Source organism: Triturus cristatus, chromosome 12 (assembly GCF_964204655.1).
Source record: "Triturus cristatus chromosome 12, aTriCri1.1, whole genome shotgun sequence".
NCBI classification, from domain to species: Eukaryota; Metazoa; Chordata; class Amphibia; order Caudata; family Salamandridae; genus Triturus; species Triturus cristatus.
In genome coordinates, this window is record NC_140595.1 from 544,301,614 (window position 1) to 544,322,038 (window position 20,425).

The window sequence follows — 20,425 nt, forward strand, 5'->3', positions numbered from 1 at the left end:
AGTTTGCAGCATGCTATGCCCTGTTCAACAAATCAAAGATGTTCTAATGTGTGTCTCTGTGACATGGAGCAGGTGTAGTGATCTATTCTCACTTTGTCATCCTCACAGGTAACCGCCTACGAGAAGGGGAAGAGATGGAAGCGGGCCGTCAGGGCCGTGATCTCCGTGGAGGGTCGCAGTCGGCGCCTGGCCCAGGTGAGAAAATGCTGGCAGGACATCCGGTGCTGGACCAGGAGGATCGCCCGGGTCCTGCTGTGGGACTCACCAGCACGAAAACACGGCGAGCGCCGGCGCCTGACCCACCAAATGAAGCGTGTCCTGACCGTGGTCTTCCCTGAGATGGATAGGTGGTTACAGGAGAAGCAGCAGCAAGGGGATAGGTACATGTGTGTCTGTTGTGTGTCACAAGCTTTTGGAAGTGCTCAGTCGCATGGATACACTGCCAGGGTTTATATGTGCAGTGCATCTCCTGTTCCCCCTAGTCAACCGCTGCTGTTCTTCCTCCCTTCCCCTCCTTGACATGTGTTCCCTGGTCTGTGTGTAATCACTATTGCACATGGTCATCTAGGCTGCAAGTTCATCACGGTGCACAATGCTTTCTGCATCATGTGTGGGGGTGGTCTGTGACATGTGTTGGTACCTTGCCTGTGCCCTGTCCACTCATTTGGGGGTCCATACTTGTTGGCACTGTCCTGAGGCTCCACATAGGACTGTGAGGTTTTAAATACACACCCTTGCAGCATGCATGACCAATGTAGTGGCCTCAGACATGATGTGCATGAGTGGGAGATATGCATAGGGCCGGGATGGTTGCTCCAGTTACAGTCAGACCATTCCAGGACCATGGAGCAGTGTGCCCACTACTGTCCCATGAGACACTTTATCCTAGGAATCATGTGTGGCATCACACACTGTGGCCAGTCTGTGTGTTCAGCATAGTTTGGCCTCTGTGGCATTGTTCCCTGCCCTAATTTGTATTAACGTAAAGTGTGCTACATGTGTCCACTGTACAGGGTGACCCCATTAGGCTTGTGCATTCTCACGCTGGGCAGTGCCTGTGTGTCTATGTACAACTATCAGTTGATGGTTGTTTGCCACAGATATATGTGTGATCTGCCTCATGAGGTGATGTTGAGTACATTTAGTAAACACAGATTGACAGGTGTAACTACTTGCTCTGTCTCAATCACATTGTCTCATGTATGGGGGGTTTGTGCAGGAAAGGCATACATGTCAAAACCTTATGTCTCCTTGCCAGGTCTGACCTGTGTGTGCTAATTGTCTGGACTGACACTCAACGTGCAGTGACCCACACATGTTGTGCAGGGTGTCATGTTTGTGCTTTGCAGCATGTGTCAAAAGTTACAATACATGTTTCGAGCTCATCCATTCTTGGCACCGGTGTGTGCTCCCGATGCTATGTGGTTTGGTCTGTGTGTGCTGACATCTGTGTGGACATTCTTCATTCCTATCAGGGTGTCTCCTCAGTGCAGGTGCTCCTTATTCCAACACTATTTCAGGGCCATTGGCTAATGCATTGTCCTGTGTCTGGACATGTGTGCCAATCCACATGACAGGTAATGGGTCAGATGTGTTGCCAACTGTGTAATCATGGTACAGATGGCCATGTGACAGGTGGCATGTTTTAAGTTGTCATTCAAGAAGTCTTGTACCTTAGCACTCACTACACTTGTCAACATGTCCCAATAGTTTAGATGCGTCACTTTGATTATTGTGAAGGGCAATAATGTGCCTGCATGACAGATGTCTCCCAAGGAAGTGCACAAGAAACCGCCTTTACACTTTGGGGGAACACGCTGGCACATTTCACACAAAGGCACAGTTCTGTCCAAACTTTGTTCTGGAATTATACATGTCCATGTTCCCACAGTGTATTTGCATTAGGGTTAGTCCTTGGTTGTTGCTGATGCCAACTTAACGGTGTCCAGTAATCCGGACCACCGTGGTGCCATGTATATGTACTTCCTGATACCACATTTCTTCTTAACAATGGCTTCTTGGCATTAGGCTGGCAGCTCATACAAGGACTGTGTAAATGTAGTTTTTTGTGCACCTCCTTGTGTGACTTCTGATATTCATGCACATGTGTGTTCAGTTCCACAAGTGGAACCTTCACACATTCCAAACTTGTCAATTGTGTGAAGTTTTGTGATTCCCAATGAATCAAAGTATTTATTTGGATTTTCTAAAGTACTCACAGGTCTATGAGTGTGGGTACACCTTCAGCATTGGCGTATGTAATTTGGCATTGGGTGCACCAATAATGTTTCGTTCACAGTGAGCAAGGGGTGGCATGCCTTCATAGTCTGGCTGTGCTCCACTGTTCACAGACACTAGCTTCTCTGTATAATTTGATCTCCAGTTATTTGCTGTTGTGTCCTGATTTTCATTATTTAAGGTGGCATGGTGGGTGAACCAACTGGGGACTGCAGGGCTTACATATTTGCGTTGTTACTCATGATGCATTTCATGATATGCACTGTGACTTATTATGTTTGGACTCATGTGTCAGATGGACACAGGTGACTGATTATTTCCTGTCTCTTCACCTTGCCCACAGCATCATCGGGGGACACCGAGGGAGACACCTGCATGGACGTGGAGGAGGGATCCAGCACCAGTGCCACCACTCCTGGCGAGTCGGCAGCATCAAGTGGCACGGAGGGCGAGGGGAGTGCGGCGGAGGACCTGGGTAGTACCAACACAGACTACGATGCAGACGGGTCCGAGGCTGAACTCCCTGAGGGGGCACAGGCTGCTCCAACAACTGGCAGCAGCACTACAACTGTCACCGCCCCCTCCATTCCCATCACCACCCTCCCAGTTGCTCGGGTCCCTTCTGTCCGTGTAGGGCAACAACGTGTCTCCTTCGTGCCAGGCACCGCACCCCCTGCCCCCGTCTCCCCTGCTGCCCTCACTTCCGAGTCTGTGGACATTCAGCGGCAGTTGCAGCTTGGGCAGACATCGATCCTGACTGTCCTCCATCGCCACACCACACTGCTGACCCAGATGGTGTCGTACATGGAGGGCAGGTCATCAGCGATGTCTGACCAACGGATGTTGCTGAAGTCCATGGACTCGTCACTTACGGCAGCAGTGGGTCTCCTGCAGCGCTTGGTCCCCCCACCTACCCCTGCACCATCCACACTTCCCACTCCCATGCCTGTCCCAAGCACACACACACATTCCCAGGCAGGCATCACACCAGACACAGCCAGCACACCAATAGGGAAGGGCAAGCGCACACCTCCAGTCACGCACACTCAGGGGGTAGAAGGCACACCCACTGGGTCTAGGGCACACAGGCAGACACGCAGCCACAGTCGGAGTCCGCATGCCTCACTCCCCAGTCCCTCCAATGTCACTCCCCTCGGCTCCCCTGCCCCACAGTCTGAGAAGGAGGCCTACTTGGCTGTGCTGGGCCTCAGCCCCACAGCTTCACCATCGCGCAAACGGGCAAGGCACTCCACGGGTAGGGGAGTTGAGTCCCCCCCCCTGTCCACCACCTCCCCCAGTAGCGCTGCAACCCATCCCTCCGCCCCCCCTCCTTGGGGCCTATGGTTCAATCAGGTGCAGGGGAGACGCTGGCAGACCTTGCGGACGTGAGCAGCGCCATACTAACCTCCACCTTTGCCGCTGCCCCACCCCCTGTGGTGGAGTCGTCCGTCCCTGCACCCACAACACCTACCCTTCCCCCTCCTGTCCCTGCGGTGACTGGTCCTTCCCCACATGATGCCCCCACCCCAGTCGATGAACCAGAGGTTTCGAATGTGCAGGCAAGCTAGGGGAGATGCATGGACATGTGTCCCCCCCCAGGACATCGCATCTGGACTGGCCTATGGCCTTTGTACATAGTGTCCTTTCATACATTTTATTTTACTGCTGAATAAAGCATTTTGCTTTCCCTTTGAACACGATTGCTTTTCAGGTATTGATGTTGGTGCTGATGCTCCATGAGTTGAGGTGGTGATCATGTGTTAGGTGTCTGGGAAATGTAGTATGGTGCTCATGGGGTGGACCCTGGTATCTGCGTGCCATCACAAGGTCTCTGCAAAGATTCTTTGCTCGTGTATGCTCTTTGTGATTGGAGACATTGTCCCAAGGAGTGTTCCTTCCTCTGTGGCACCTGACATCTTCCCTGCAGGGAGTTGCACAATTGTTGTGCTGACCTGTGTCTACATTTCCTTGGTGGCAGATGGATCACTTCAACTAGGCCCATGCCTGCTCAGCAATGTCTCCGGCTGCATCGTCTGTGCCATCCTTGGTAGTCACTGTACTTGTGTATAGAGTATGTTGCCATGCCTCCATGTGGAAATTGTCACTTTTCCGCACTATGCATGTGTGTACTCCCAGCCTAGCACACAATTGGTACTTGTTCTGCAGGGTATTTGGTCACCTGACTGACAATCGTGGTCATTGTATCTGTGGGAAGTCCACCCTATTCCTTCCAAGGGAGACAACTACTTGGTGGCTGTGCCAGCACCTGTACATTCCCATCAGTCCTGGAATGTGCGTGACAGTGTGTATTCCCTTTGGCTCTCTTAGTTTAGTAGGCTTTCACATAACTATGCAGTCTTGTGACATGTTCTCAGTGTGTGTATTGTGCAGCATCTGCCAGGGGTAGGTATGCACGTGTCATTTGTCCTCATACCCACATATGGTGTGTCATGCCGTGGGGGAAAGACGTCCATCCTCATGGGAGTGGGACAGTGCTGTTGGTGATGTGTTGATATGGCACTCTCAACATTTTCACACATTGGGGATGCGTTAATGAACCCATGGAGGTGTGGTCATCTGAGGATGATGCACCCACCACTCATATGTCAGGACTATGCTGGGAATCCTCTGCACCCACTCCTCACATGTCTCTGTCCACTACGGGGTGTTCCTCTGCACCCACCCCTCATATGTCTGGGCACTGCTGGGAGTGATAGGCACCCACCCCTCACATGTCTCTGCCCACTGCAGGGAGTCCTGGGCACCCACCCCCATGTCTCTGTCCACTGCTGGGAGTGATTGGCACCCACCCCTCACATGTCTGTCCACTGCTGGGAGTCCTCTGCAGCCACCCAGCCACCCACCCGCCCCCTTGGTGCAGTACACTGCTGTCCTGTGCATACATACACACTAATATACTGCTTATATGCTGCACCAGGCCCTAAGCCAACATTTGTGGTGAGTGTACGCCTTGTATCCATTCTGTACTAGTGCCGTAGGGGTACGGGTGGGACGGACCGCCACCACATTCATGGTGTGTACGAGCCGTACCCACGCTCTGGGGGCGTGGGTACGGTCCGTACCACGCGTACCCCTACATCCCCACTCCAATGGTGGTACGGGCCGTACCCACGCTCTGGGGGCATGGGTATGGCCCGTACCACCATGGGAGTGGGGATGTAGGGGTACGCGCCGTACCCATGCCCCCAGAGCGTGGGTACGGCCCGTACCACCATTGGAGTGTTGATGTAGGGGTATGCGCCGTACCCACGCCCCCAGAGTATGGGTATGGCCCGTACCACCATTATCGCAGTGACGGGTACGCGTCCACGTCCACTTCCGTTGCGCGTACCCCTACGTCACCACTCCAATGGTGGTACGGGCCGTACCCACGCTCTGGGGGCGTGGGTACGGTCCATACCACTATTGTCGTGGTGACGGGTGCACGTCCACGTCCACTTCCGTTGTGACGGTACGTAGGGGTTGGTGGACACGCCCCCCCGAAGTGACCAGACCCTGGAGGTCAGGTATGTAAAGGACATAACATTTTTACTTGGGTGGGGGTTATGTTTGCTGCCCCTGGCCCCCCCCCTTTGCCCCTGGGTGTTGTTCTGACCTTCTGCGGCGTCTGCGTCGGATTCTGTGCACCAGGTCGTAGGCTAGGAGGGCCGGGATGACACGTAGGATGGGGTCCATGGCTGTCCGTCGCGTACCGGTGCTCCTTCTTCGCGTCGTCCTCAATTTCCCGGGAGCTTTTGGCTGCCGTAAAAAATGAGCGCTGCGGAGTGACGTGGGCACGGATCGTACTTGCTGGTCCGTAAAACGCTGCCTGACTCCGTCCGGACGTCACGTACGCGAAGTTCCGGATCGGAATTGTGGGTATTTTTTTTCCGGTCGGTGTTTTGTACGACTCGTAAGGAAATGGTATTTCTGTACGAATCGTACTTGCGGGTTTGTAAGGTGGTTTTCCCGGGTACGAGTCGGACGGAGAATTCGCTCCGTACGACCATTCGTACCCGGGTTTTACAGAATCTGAATCGGCACCTAAATATAAAAAAAAAAGCAGGTTTAGCAAGGTGCCGTGCAAAGGAAAAAAATCAAGCAGCCCGCTACCGGTGTGGCGCTGCCAGCCCTTGCTGGAAAAATAAATAAATAAATAAATAAAAGGGCTGGTAGGAAAAAGGGACACCCAGACACCTAGTGTAACGCCCTGAACGTCTCAGGATCGTTTAACAGACACGACAATGAGGACGCAACCACTTGTGAAGGGTTAGTTCTTTTAATGAAGGCAAATAAAATACAAAGAACAAACAAAAGTTATAGTCACTGGAATCCTCCAGGCTAAGTACGTTACCAGCCCACAGCACGGATGGTCCTAACCGTCCTCTGCATATACGCCGATCCCGGCGTATGCCAACAGAGGGCAGAAATGAAATGGCCGACAATGCCAATCGGTAGGCTGTGAGGGGCACGAAGAGTGTTGGGGAGAATCGAGGAGTCAGGGAAACACCCAGCCGGGGTCTCTACCTGAAGGGAGCAGCCGCTCAACCTCTTCCTCAGACTGCACCGGGACGCGGAGTCACCTCCTGGTGATGCGTCACCGATACCCCAATCACAAGCAAGAAGACTGAACCGAGAGCAGCCGCTCGATCGATCCTGTGGACTTCCGAGTCTGTAACGCGGCAAACACCTCCTGGTGTGCGTTACAGCTGGCAGTCCCTGTGTCTCTGGTCGGGCTGGGAGTTACGACTCCAACCAGCAAAAGCGCCACTGCGCTTGGACTCAGCCGAGTCAAAAAGCGAAGCTCAATGGTTGACCGGTAGAGCTTCCGGGTCCTTCACAGGTGACGATGGGGCAAGACACGGCCCAGGGAGTAACGACTCGACCTACCTCCGTTCTTGCCTTACTGGAGCACCACTCCGGAACACTGCTCTTCACGAAGCAGGTACGTCGGTGTAAACACAATATCCGACAGCCTTGTACCTCCCGGTTCCTCCCTTTATAGGGCGTGTTTTCCTTGAGTTATGTAACAGCTCTCCTGTTTACATAAGGGCGTGTTTCCCTTGAGTTATGTAACAGCTCTCCTGTTTACATAAGGGCGTGTTTCCCTTGAGTTATGTAACAGCTCTCCTGTTTACATAAGGGCGTGTTTCCCTTGAGTTATGTAACAGCTCTCCTGTTTACATTAGGGCGTGTTTCCCTTGTATGACAGGAATTCTTGACAGTACATCCTCCCTCTCAGCGGCTCCCCACGGGTCCAGCGCTGGCAGGAAAACGCCGATGGAACAAGGAGACCAAGCGCGGAGCATGAACCCCTTCAGCCGGTTCCCATGAATGCTCCTCCGGGCCATAGCCTTTCCACGCAACCAGGTACCACAGCTTCCCCCTGCGCCATTTGGACGCCCGTATGCCCGACACTTCATACTCCACCTCCGACTCCACGCATACCGGCCTAGGTGTCCCAGACGGCTTGGAGGGTGCTGGTTTGAGCAATGATACATGAAAGACAGGGTGTATCCGCAATGACTGGGGCAAGCACACCTTCACGTTCACGGGACCCATACACTTGGTAATTCGATAGGGGCCCATGTACTTGGGATGGAACACACTGTTCTTTCGAAACCTCATGTTTCTTGTGGATATCCAGACGTAGTCTCCAGTGCGGTACAGTGGCCCGGGCCTTCTCTTCCTATCTGCCGCAGCCTTGTATCTTCTCTTGGCCTCTATTAGGACAGCCCTTGAGCGCATCAACGTGTCTTTTATGTGTGCCACCCTGTCCGCTGTGGCGGGAATCCTGTCCTCTCTGAACGGATGTAGAAATGGCAAGAACCTGGGATGTTGGCCATAGTTGCTATAGAACGGAGATGACTGTGTGGAGCTGTGAGTGGCGTTGTTATAGGCTATCTCTGCAACCCATAGCAAGTCGACCCATTCTTCCCTGCCCTGGTCCACAAAACATCGCAGATACTGTTTGAGCGTTTGGTTCAGGCGCTCGGTTTGGCCGTCCGTTTGAGGGTGGTAGCTGGTGGACAGGGCGGTCTTAACATGCAGCGCAGTGCACCAAGTCTTCCAGAATTGCGCAGTAAACTGCGACCCCCGGTCCGACACGATCACCCCAGGTAATCCATGCAGTCGTACCACATTCTTTAGGAGTAGTGACGCCAATTCCCCGGCTGTAGGGACTCTCTTGCAGGGGATGAAGTGCCCCATTTTCGTCAAGTAATCCACCACCACCAGTATTGCCGTCATCCCCTGGTCTACCGGTAGGCCCACCACGAAGTCCAGTGATATGCTATCCCATGGTCTATCCGGGGTCGGAAGTGGATGTAAGAGCCCTTGGGTTCGGCCATGGTCGGCCTTCATGGTAGCACACGTAGGACACTCCTGTCCCCACCTCCTGACATCCACTCTCATGGTTGGCCACCAGAAATGCCGTCCCATGCTAGCCACCGTTTTTTCAAAGCCCAAATGACCTGCGCATGGAGAGTCATGGCACCAGATGAATGCTTGTTTCCTTAGCCTAGGCGTGGGTATCAATAGGCACCTGCCCTTCAGGGGTATCCCGTCCTTCAGCTGCCATTCTCTGTGACTGAGGAGCCACCTCCGCCATGCGAATGACCTGATCCCTCTCTTTATTCCCCTCAGGAAAGTATCCGGTTGGATAACCCCCAATACCATCCTCGGGGAAATGATGGAACGCTCGGTTGCAGGCAATGGTTCCTTAACTGCAGATTGACGGGACAGGGCGTCCGCCTTCCGGTTTTCCGTCCCCGGCCGATATGTGATGCGGAAGTTGAACCCCGCAAAGAAGATCATCCACCGCAGCTGCCTGGGAGAAAGGTGTCTAGTGGCCGTCATGAACTGTAGGTTCCGATGGTCCGTGTACACCGATACCACATGTCTTGCCCCCATCAACCAATGCCTCCATTCGGTGAAGGCGTCCTTGATTGCGAGAAGCTCCTTCTCCGCAATATGGTAGTTGCGTTCGGCGTCGTTGAGTTTGCGGGACATGTACGCAACGGGATGAAGCACCCCTGTGTCGTGGTTGCGTTGGGACAAGATAGCCCCCAGCGCCACATCCGACGCGTCCGCTTCCACCACGTAGGGGAGATCCGGATCGGGGTGAGCCAACACCGGCGCCTTACCAAAGGCGCTTTTCAGGGCCTCAAAGGCTTTGTTCGCTTCAGGGGACCAGACAAACTCCTTGGACTTCCTCAGTAGCTGTGTGATTGGGGCCACCACTCCTGAAAATCCATCTATAAACCGCCTGTAAAAGTTGGCGAAGCCAATGAAACTTTGGACGTCCTTCACGCTTTGGGGCACCGGCCATTCTTTCACCGCCTTGATCTTTCGTTCTGCCATCTCCTGTCCCTCTGGACTCAGCATCACTCCGAGGAATTCCACGGATGTGACGTGGAAGTCACACTTGCTGAGTTTACAAAACAGCATGTTTTCCCTCAGCTTTTGGAGCACAGCTTTGACGTGGTGTACGTGCTCCTCCACACTGGACGAATAGATGAGGATGTCGTCGATATATACGACCACGTAGATATCCAACTCCTCTCTGAATACCTCATTCAAAAAGTACTGAAAGGCTGCCGGGGCGTTGCACAGACCGAACGGCATGACGAGGTACTCAAAAAGGCCGAACCTGGTCTTAAAGGCGGTCTTCCACTCGTCTCCGTCCCTCATGCGCACCAGATGGTATGCCCCTTTCAAATCCAACTTGGTGTAGATACGAGCTTTCTTGACCTGTTCCAGAAGTACACTGATGAGAGGCAAGGGGTACCGATTTTTTATGGTTATTGCATTCAATGCCCTAAAGTCCACACAGGCTCTCAGCTCCCCATTAGCCTTCGGGATGAAGAAGAGTGGCGAGGCGGCCGGAGACTTGGACGGGCGGATGAATCCTAGCTTGAGGAGTTTATCCAGGTACCCCCGGAGATGCACGTTTTCAGGCTCCGTCAGGGCATACAGCCTGCCGCTGGGAACGCTGGCCCCTGGCACCAGGTCGATCTGGCAGTCAAACTGTCTATGGGGTGGTAGCACTTCCGCCTTCACCTCATCAAATACATCCTCAAAACTGTGATAAGCCTGGGGGAGAGCCACATCTTTTTCTGCCGCTGTAGCCACCGTCTGACTCCCACTCTCATCTGCGTCAAGGGATTCCGTTCTTATTCCACAATGCAGGATGCAATACGGTGACGTCATTTCGATGCGATGTGTTGGCCAATCCACAAAGGGGTTGTGTTTCTGTAGCCACGGCAATCCCAATATGACGCCATATTGGGGCGCTCGGATGATGTTAAAATCGATTTGTTCCAAATGATTCCTCCCATATCTCATCGGAAGGACCCCCGTGTGCTGTCCGATGGGCCCCGTCACCAATCGCCTTCCGTCTACCGCATAGACGTCTTCGGGTACTGCTTTGGGAAGAAGCACTAGCCCTAGCCTGCATGCCTCGTTGTGGTCCATAAACATGCCAGTGGCCCCTGAATCCACCATGGCCACAACGGGTATCCACTGGTCATGCACTCCCACGTGCACCGTGATAAACAGGTGTCGTTGTCCCTTAGTGACCGAGTTGGAAAGTGAAGGGATGGATGAGTGACTCCGAGATGCCCCTTCTCTGGTCTTGGAGTCCTCTAGTTTTCCGCCGGTATGTCCACCACGGCTGTTACCGACCGGTTGGCCCGATAACGTGACGTCTTCGGTTTGGCAGGGCATTCACGTACGTAGTGGCCTTTTTTGCCACAATATAGGCACAATCCTTGTTTACGGCGTGACTCTTTCTCCGTGGCTGTGAGGCTCGCTCGTATTGCGCTGATGTCCATGGGTTCTCCCTTGGATGCGGTGGAAGTTTCAGGACTTCCCACCGTCACATAGGATGGAAGGGATTTTCCTTTTCTCCCATGATCCCCCTTTCTTTCACTTAGCCTATGTTCCAGCCGTAATACCAGGTTGATAAGGCCCTCACATGTCTTGGGTTGAGGGTCAATATGAGCCACGGCGTCCTTGAGCTCATCGCACAGCCCTTGATGGAAGAGCGCCGTCTGTTTGGCAACAGGCCACTTGGTTTCCGCAACCAGCCTTCGGAACGCGTTGAGATACTGCACCAGGTCGTTGGATCCCTGTCTCAACTCAAGCATTTCACGGTCCGCCGTGTACGAGTCAGCCCTTCTGTCGAATACCTTCAGGAATTCCTCGCGAAAAGCACCCCAATCACATAAGAGGGGGTCGTCCCTGCTCACCAGAGGTACGGCCCATTGTGCCGCGTTTCCAGCCAAATAGGATATAAGGAAAGCCACACGAGCCTGACTCGTGGGGAACGCCTTTGGTTTGCACGATAAATGTAGCGCCACTTGTGTGAGGAATACCTGCACTGTGTTAGGATCCCCACTGTACCTCTCTGGTGTTGCCAAGGGGATGGCTACCGGCATTTCCACTACTACCGCAGGGGTCTGGTTCGTGAGGGAGGTGCTGGGCGTGAGCGGGTCCAATTGGATAGCATCCAGTCTGGCTTTTACATCGGCTGTTTCTTGCCTAGAGGCAGCCACTTCAACTTGCATGGCCGCTAAAGCAGCCAGCACATCATCAAGTGTTGCCATGTCTGTTATCGACCGGGAGACAGTTAGTGTTATTAAGGTCGGATATTTTGTAACGCCCTGAACGTCTCAGGATCGTTTAACAGACACGACAATGAGGACGCAACCACTTGTGAAGGGTTAGTTCTTTTAATGAAGGCAAATAAAATACAAAGAACAAACAAAAGTTATAGTCACTGGAATCCTCCAGGCTAAGTACGTTACCAGCCCACAGCACGGATGGTCCTAACCGTCCTCTGCATATACGCCGATCCCGGCGTATGCCAACAGAGGGCAGAAATGAAATGGCCGACAATGCCAATCGGTAGGCTGTGAGGGGCACGAAGAGTGTTGGGGAGAATCGAGGAGTCAGGGAAACACCCAGCCGGGGTCTCTACCTGAAGGGAGCAGCCGCTCAACCTCTTCCTCAGACTGCACCGGGACGCGGAGTCACCTCCTGGTGATGCGTCACCGATACCCCAATCACAAGCAAGAAGACTGAACCGAGAGCAGCCGCTCGATCGATCCTGTGGACTTCCGAGTCTGTAACGCGGCAAACACCTCCTGGTGTGCGTTACAGCTGGCAGTCCCTGTGTCTCTGGTCGGGCTGGGAGTTACGACTCCAACCAGCAAAAGCGCCACTGCGCTTGGACTCAGCCGAGTCAAAAAGCGAAGCTCAATGGTTGACCGGTAGAGCTTCCGGGTCCTTCACAGGTGACGATGGGGCAAGACACGGCCCAGGGAGTAACGACTCGACCTACCTCCGTTCTTGCCTTACTGGAGCACCACTCCGGAACACTGCTCTTCACGAAGCAGGTACGTCGGTGTAAACACAATATCCGACAGCCTTGTACCTCCCGGTTCCTCCCTTTATAGGGCGTTTTTTCCTTGAGTTATGTAACAGCTCTCCTGTTTACATAAGGGCGTGTTTCCCTTGAGTTATGTAACAGCTCTCCTGTTTACATAAGGGCGTGTTTCCCTTGAGTTATGTAACAGCTCTCCTGTTTACATAAGGGCGTGTTTCCCTTGAGTTATGTAACAGCTCTCCTGTTTACATTAGGGCGTGTTTCCCTTGTATGACAGGAATTCTTGACACCTAGGTAGCAGCCCTCATGGAAATTAAATTTAATAAAAAAACATGGCAGAATGAGTGGTGAGAAAGGAATGCGGAAGCAAGCAGCCCAGCAGGAATGTAAAAAAAGATGGGGGGAGAAGGAAGGAAAACTTTAAGATTTCCACATTGCCCTCTAAAGGAGCAATCTCCCAAACAACTACCTGGTTTGCCTGCCTCATCAACTCAGAGCTCTACATATGGCTAAAGAGTGGCTTTTTTATTTTATTTCTCTGGCTACCCCTTTATACATTATTGAACAATGAGTATTTTGAATATCATGTTCACTCCTCTGCAGTGCAATTACAGTTCTAACCTAAAACATAAGCCCTTGATTAATTGAACAGCCATTCAGTCTCGGTTCTAGCACTGCCACTCTCAGCCTCAGGACTGTTTTTTTTAAATGGTGGTGAGCCATAAAATGTGCCTTCCTTCTTCTGTGGAGGCACACTGATTTGTTGATGCTGTCTGGTATTTCCCAATATTTACTAAGAACCCTACAGTCATTAAAAAGTTCAGTTTTTTATTGGGGGATGGGTGCACTTTGTGAAACTGAACTCTTGTGAATGACAAAGGGTGTATCATGGAATCCATCTTACACACTATTCTATAGATCGTTAACATCCTCTTAACTTGCTTTTACTAAACATGTTTTCCTGTCAAACTGTTAGATCTCAGAACCTAAACTGCAGAAGGCTAAAGTCCCTTACAGATTTGTTCAATCTTGTCAAGTTAAGTAGAACTGTCCAGTTTAGGAATTAATGTCTTGCAAATGCATGCCTTTACCAATAACAGCTCTTTCCCAGACATAACACAAGAAATCATTTGCCTGCACTAACACAAAAAACAAGAGCACAAGTTATAATTCTGGATCTTGTGCATAAACCACAATGAACTACGTGTGCACTTAGATGTAAACATCCTAAAAATACTCAAAGCGCCAAATTTTCATTCAAAATGCACCCATAACAACTGTGGTTGGTATCTTACACAAGAAGTGACTGTACAATGTATTGTACAATTTGCAAATCACTATCTTGTGTAGTATGATAATCTTTAAAGAATTGCTGACTGTAATTCTAGACCGGTATAAGGCCTTCTCTAGACATCCGACACATTCACCTTCGTGCAAAGAGAAAAGTTTGCATCAAAAATTCAACAAATCACAAATAGCCACCAATTAGGTTTATTATAAATCCTTAAAGCTTACTAGTAGGAAACCCCAAAAGACATGTTTCTTCATGTTTGTTTCAATTTTGGAGTCAGCTTACAAACTGCACTGTGTAGTATATTCAGTACTACTACAATAGTACTACTCCTATACAATAAAATGCTATTTCCAAACCTACGTGCTGAGGTCTACCTAAGTTGCTTTTCTATGCAGAAACGTATGCTCCGGTGGTGAAGATATCTGAACACGGACATCTACATTTTTGTAGTAAATGTGGGTGGAGTTGTGATAGTGACTAAAAAATTTAAAATACTTTCTTCAAAATGGCCAAGGTTTAGGGAGGGTTAAGGAAGGGTTTAGGGGTGTACAAATATCACCCACAAAAGAATAAAACCATTGATATTTATAAATTGCTCTTCTAAAGTTACTACAGCCAAAAAGGACACAAAACAGTAGTGATGTAATCCAGGTCAACCTTGGAGTAGTTCCAGCACCACACATTGTAAGCCACTAGTAATGCAACAATACACTCCTCTAGAAAATAATAGAGGTGCCAAATATCTATAGATACATATTGGAAATAAAAGAACTTTTTTTTTTTTAAGATCCAATAATTTTATAAAATGTTTTATGAAAATCTTGTGTAAAGTTATTACTTTTTTTAATCATCCAATATTTTTTAACTTTAAAGTGTATCCTGTTAAATTTTATAACATGACTTACAAAACTTGCAACACACCTGGTAATGCAGAGTGATTGTTCTGTACTCCCCCTCTCATTTATAGGTGAAATACATTTCAAGACCAACCTATCAAATCCAGGCTAATCACATAAGAAATGAACACATACACCAAACAACTTTTTCTTCCTTCGCTATTTTAATGAATTGGTTTGTTGTGTTGCCCCTCATTCTGAGGAATAATTATTTGAGGTTTATTGCATGCCACAGTCACTGGTGGAAATGGTAAGACTGGCAGGGCAATTTTATTCTTATGCCCACTTCCCTTGTGTGATAAATGTCACTATCCCATGTGGCCATTCAGCCAACCGCTTTGTACAGCACACCTCTTCCACAACAGACACTGCTGTCACTCCATCCATGTGCAAGCTGTCTGCAATACTAGGAGCCCCTTCACTGATGTATATGCTGCCTTTTCTGAAAGCTTACATGACAGCTGCATCTTCTGTCAGTCCTACTTGCAAAATGCTATATGTAGAACAGATACCCTTTCAAGACATTTCACATATCTTTGTTGCAGATGTTGCAGAGAATGCTCCTTTCCCCATCTCCGCGCATCCTACAGATGTTGAACTATGCTACCTCAAAGGAGATGCATTAGGGTGCACATAAATACATGAGACATTATTTGAACGCACTTTTGGTCTTCTTAAGTTGCAATTCAGACGTCCTGACCATACATGGAGAGGGATGCCGGTACACACCATCGAAGTTGTGTGCAAAGTTTTGTAGCCTGTTGCATGTTGCACTACAAAGCCATGCAACAGGACTTAGAACAAAAGTTTGACCCCGATTTACAACCGCATCCAGGTACGGGGGGGGGGGGGGGGGAGGGTATACAGAAAAGAGGACAGAAAATGTTGATGTGGATCAATTAGTCAACTACATGTTTTTTTAGCGGTTTGTTTTGTGATTGCATTTTCATCTGGGTAGTCTCTTGTCAATGATAAATTGTGGACTGCCACACCATCCATACCATCTCGAAACAACTGTCTAAATTACATAATCCTCAACATTAATGTTATGCTCTAATAAAAAATAAATTGCCACTTCACTTTCTATAGCAAACACTTTTCATTTACAACATTTAAGTACATGCTCTCACATAGCACACTCATGGTTTACAACATACATACAGAAAAACTTACTTTTGACACATATATGATGTGCACAAACAATCTCACTTCCAATTTTTGGGATAATCTAATTTTTGAGGATTTTTCCCAGGAAGCTCATTGCTGCATGGGAAGATTTTTACTTTGTATGCAGAGGTCACCCTTCTGCATGCACAGGTCTCCCACCATAGGTACGGAGGTCTCCACCCGAGTGTGCACCATAAAATATAGTTGTAATTTTACTATTAGTAACTTTACGGTCATAATTACATTTGTGCAGACTTCACCCCCTAATCTGAGGGATGGAGACCTGTAAATCTACACTTTGGAGTAACATTACACTCAAAATGGGTGAATAGGTAAAAATAAAAAAGATACTACAAAGTGTGAGAGTAATTTTGCACATGTAAATGTACCTTAGTGAATAGGCCCCATTGTCACCAACATAGCTTTCTTTCATGTTCCAAGATATACATTTCTAAATCATGGGTGTTTACGAGTTCATATTGAAGTAAATCGGACTTCTAATGAGAGTTATGTTGCTCACGACTACAGTGAACCTGAACTTCTGCCATCTCACTTTGCATCCCCTATTGTACCACTTTCTGAAGCTTTATAGCTACATTTCTGTTACATAAAAAGCCTTGGGTACAGTACTCGGAGGTGACATGTCCCATCCGATTATGTATAGGGTTAGAGCGGGACTGGATTCTTTATAATGCATGATATCTTGCATAAATCTAAACCATATCTGGTTTCTTTAAAAAATAAAATCTTACCCCTTTTCCACACTGTTTCGGTCTTTGTTCACTTTACAAAGAGTCTGATAACATTAGCATAACAGTGGCATGTGTCGTGCAATGAATTGAATAATATTGCTCTGTTGAAGGATACAATTTTCATCTCCGTCTGTGTTTTTTGGAGGGCCTGGCATGTTCAAAAGAACAAGTCTGGCATCATGCGATTTATTCACAATAACTTCGTTCAGCTTGACAGCTGTGTGCATCCTTCGGACATTGGACTGGTTTCTGTAAAGGAATAAATATAACTTTAGTTTTAAAAAGAAACTTCCATTGTCTAATTACCAACTATTGTACTTATACAAGAAAATATGATTGAGTAAAAGTTCTTGTACTCTAACGTCTACCACATATGTAATGAATAGGTAATGCATACAATGAGCCAACATGCACAAATACAAACTCTTCAGAGTAATAACATTTACCAAGTAAATGCTTAAAGATGTAACCAGCAAAATAACTTTACATCAAAAGTGAAGGCTAAGGTGCAAAGGCAATACTACTTTCAAACATGAAAAATATGAAAACCTCTTGTTCTACCATACTCTTTGGTACTCATTGGATCCTCCAGAAAGTGATGTCAGGTATGAACCGACTTTCCTGCAGGGTAATCTGGAGAGCCATGAATGACGGCTAGTTTGACAAAGGTGTGTTGTGGTTACTGCTCCATCTCTTACCTGGAACAACCTCCCTCAGAGTGTCAGTTCAGATTAGGACTACCTGCAGTTAGTTGGCCTGCAGAGAGGACTCCTCACCAGAATAGGATACTTGTGGGAAACTTATGTTCCTCTTTTTTTTCCAGAAGCAGCAAAAGCTTTTTGGGCATGAGCACTTTTCACTTTTTTTTTGTAACATAAATAACAATATTTACTGCCATTTATGTTGCCAATTAACAGTTGTCCTATGTGTGGGTGTTTATCTCATCTGGGGTCTTATTAAAATACTAAGTATTACGAGACACCTTTGCCAATGACTAAGTGTCTAGATGTGGTGAAAACGTCCCACAGCAGGTTTTTGTATATGCGGGGTTGTACCAGTAATTGTTGCCCACCCATTCAACCACTTAAGTAGCTCACCAAAAGTTCCATGCTCTTGTTAATCATAGTTACATATGACTACACTTTTCAGGTCAAAAACAGAGGCAACTTGTTCCCATGTGGCCTGAGTGATGCTGGGTCACTCACACGGGTATGGAACCCTAAGCTACTATACCACATATGCTCTTTTGGATGTAGAAAATAGGAGTAGTTAATGACAAGCAGAGATACAATTTAACATTCAGGGATTGAAGTTGGAAAGCCTGTGAGCAAACTATTCAGAATGTCCACCTGGCAACTATCAGGTTGGATGAGGACCACCTCAAATTTCATAAAATAAAGCAATGTACTGCTTTAAATAGTCTTTAAGCAGCATTCTGCGTGGTTATGCTGCTGTGCTGGCAGAGCCGCCCTCCTGGCAATCTTCTCTCTGCTCTGACACTACTCCAGCCATATGTACAGCACAATGAGCAAGTTACTTTCTTCCAGTAAAGCGCTTTCTGGTAGAGACTCAGATCCTTACCTTTTGAATATTCCCTAAGCATCAGACTGGATTTGGAAACATTTGAGCAGTACTCCTGCATGCTAGGAGAGGGCGTCGCGGGGCTCCTCACTGATGCCGTTCTGCTCTGGAAAGAAAGTGCAGGGGCTATACAGGCACCACTCCTGTGTGCTTGTGATCTTATTAATGGTTAAAGCCCAATTCACAGAATGGGGAGGATTGGAGGGTTGGTGAGGAATCTGCAGTTAAAAAGAGTCTCTACCAGACAGAGAATTACCAAAGGTAAGGAACTTGTTCTTCTGATAGCAACTTCTAATCACAGGTTCCTCACCTTTTCAATAGGTATTAGAGCAGTATCTATTAGGAAATTAGTCTGTGAATAGACTCAAACCATGATGCCTTGTAGGACTGAACAGGCAAAATGCCCCTCTCTGTGAACCTGGCTGTCCAGACAGTGTTTAGTGAACGTATGGAGAGATGCATATGTAGCCACCTAGCAGATGTCCAGAACAGAAATTCCACATGTTAATGCAGTGGCAGCAGCTTTGGCCCCAGTAGAATGGGCTCACAGACCTTCTAGAGGCTGCTCTTTGACCATTGCATAGCAGATCTTTATGTAGAGTGCGATCCAATGGGGGATGGTCTGCTTCCGCACAGCCTCACCTTTCTTTGCCCCAGTGAACCCCACAAAGAGCTGACTGTCCACTCGGTGTTCTTTGGTATGATCAATGTAAAAGCTCAGCCCTCTTTGTGGCCAAAGCGAGGGAGTATCTCCACCTCCTTAGGTGGGTGAGGTGGAGCATAAAATGCAGGTAGGGTGATGGTTTGACTGACATGGAAGCACATTACAAATTTTGGTAGGAAGAAGTTTGTTTTGGAAGAAGTTGGTGTATGGCAGGTTAGCACAGAGAGCTGAAAGCAAGTTCACTCTCAACGCTGAGGGGATGGTGGAGAGGATCACAGTCTTGAAGATGAGGAGCCACAAGAGACAGCCGTGAAACAGCTCAAAGGGAGTGCAGATCAAATATGTGATGACCTAGTTAAGGTTCCACTGAGCCATGACAAAAGGAGAGGTGGGAAACAAATATTGCAGAACTTTAAAATAATACATCACAAGCGGTGACTTAAACAATGAGGGCTGGTTTGGTGACTGTAAAAATGGCAGAAAGAGCCAAACGGTATCTCTTAACTGTGTGGAAAGCAAAGTCTTGCCACGCAAGATAAACAGAATGTAAAAAAAACTTGGCCTAGAGGGGATCAATCTGGCGTGTGCCGCAGCAGACTACAAATTTGTCCCACCAACAGGCGAATACAGTTTTTGCTGAGGGAGGCATGGCTGCCAAGATTACCTCAACCATCTCCGGAGGAAGGTCGAATATGTTCACCACCCGCTGCTCAATGTCCATGCATGACGGTCGAGATTCCAAAGGCCTGGATGCAGAGCCCTGCCCTGTTGTGACAGCAAATTCTTCCGGGAAGGGAGGCCTGATCACAAGACAGATGCACAAGCCCAGGAGTTCTGGATACAATACTCTGTACCCAATCCTGGGCCACTATGATGACTTAGGCCCAGTCATTCCTGATTTTCTTTAGATCTCAAGGCAGGAGTGGTATAGGCAGAAAGGTATACAAGAGTTCAAAGTTCCACTCTAGGGGGAATGCATCTCAGAAACTCCAACACGCATAGCTGCTGACATTGCAAATTCTTAACAAGGGTAAATAGATTGAGCCTAGGTTCCTCACATTCGTAGGAGTGTCCTTGCACAACCTCCAGGTGTAACTGCTACTCATGAGCCGCTAGGCATCGAGGACTGAGCTCATCAGCCCTGGAATTCAAAGATCTAGACAGGTGGTTTAATACCAGGAAGAACCCTTAATGATCGAGCCATTTCCAGAGGTGTAGCATTTCCTAGCACAGGGTCTAGGACACCACATCACCCTGCCTGTTGCAATATCACATGGCAGTGATATCTGTAAGCTCCTGCACCAGCCTCCCTTTGGCGGTAGGAAGGTCATCAAAATCAATAACATGGACCTTCACTCTATAAGAATGATATGGAGCCTAGACTCTGCCGCAGATCAGAGGCCTCTGATCTGCTTCTCTCCTAGATAACCACCCCAACCCTCA

At 48.7% G+C, this 20,425-nt stretch overlaps 1 protein-coding gene across 2 annotated transcripts in view; it reads right to left on the bottom strand.

Annotated features, from left to right (window-relative positions):
- SLC12A4 (solute carrier family 12 member 4) overlaps positions 1-20,425 on the bottom strand; it is a 477,810-nt gene that overhangs the window by 21,806 nt on the left and 435,579 nt on the right. For both annotated transcript variants that reach the window (XM_085638574.1, XM_085638575.1), the window contains exon 23: positions 16,853-16,986. In XM_085638574.1, the coding sequence (XP_085494700.1) occupies positions 16,853-16,986 (134 nt within the window). The remainder of the gene's footprint in view (positions 1-16,852; positions 16,987-20,425) is intronic.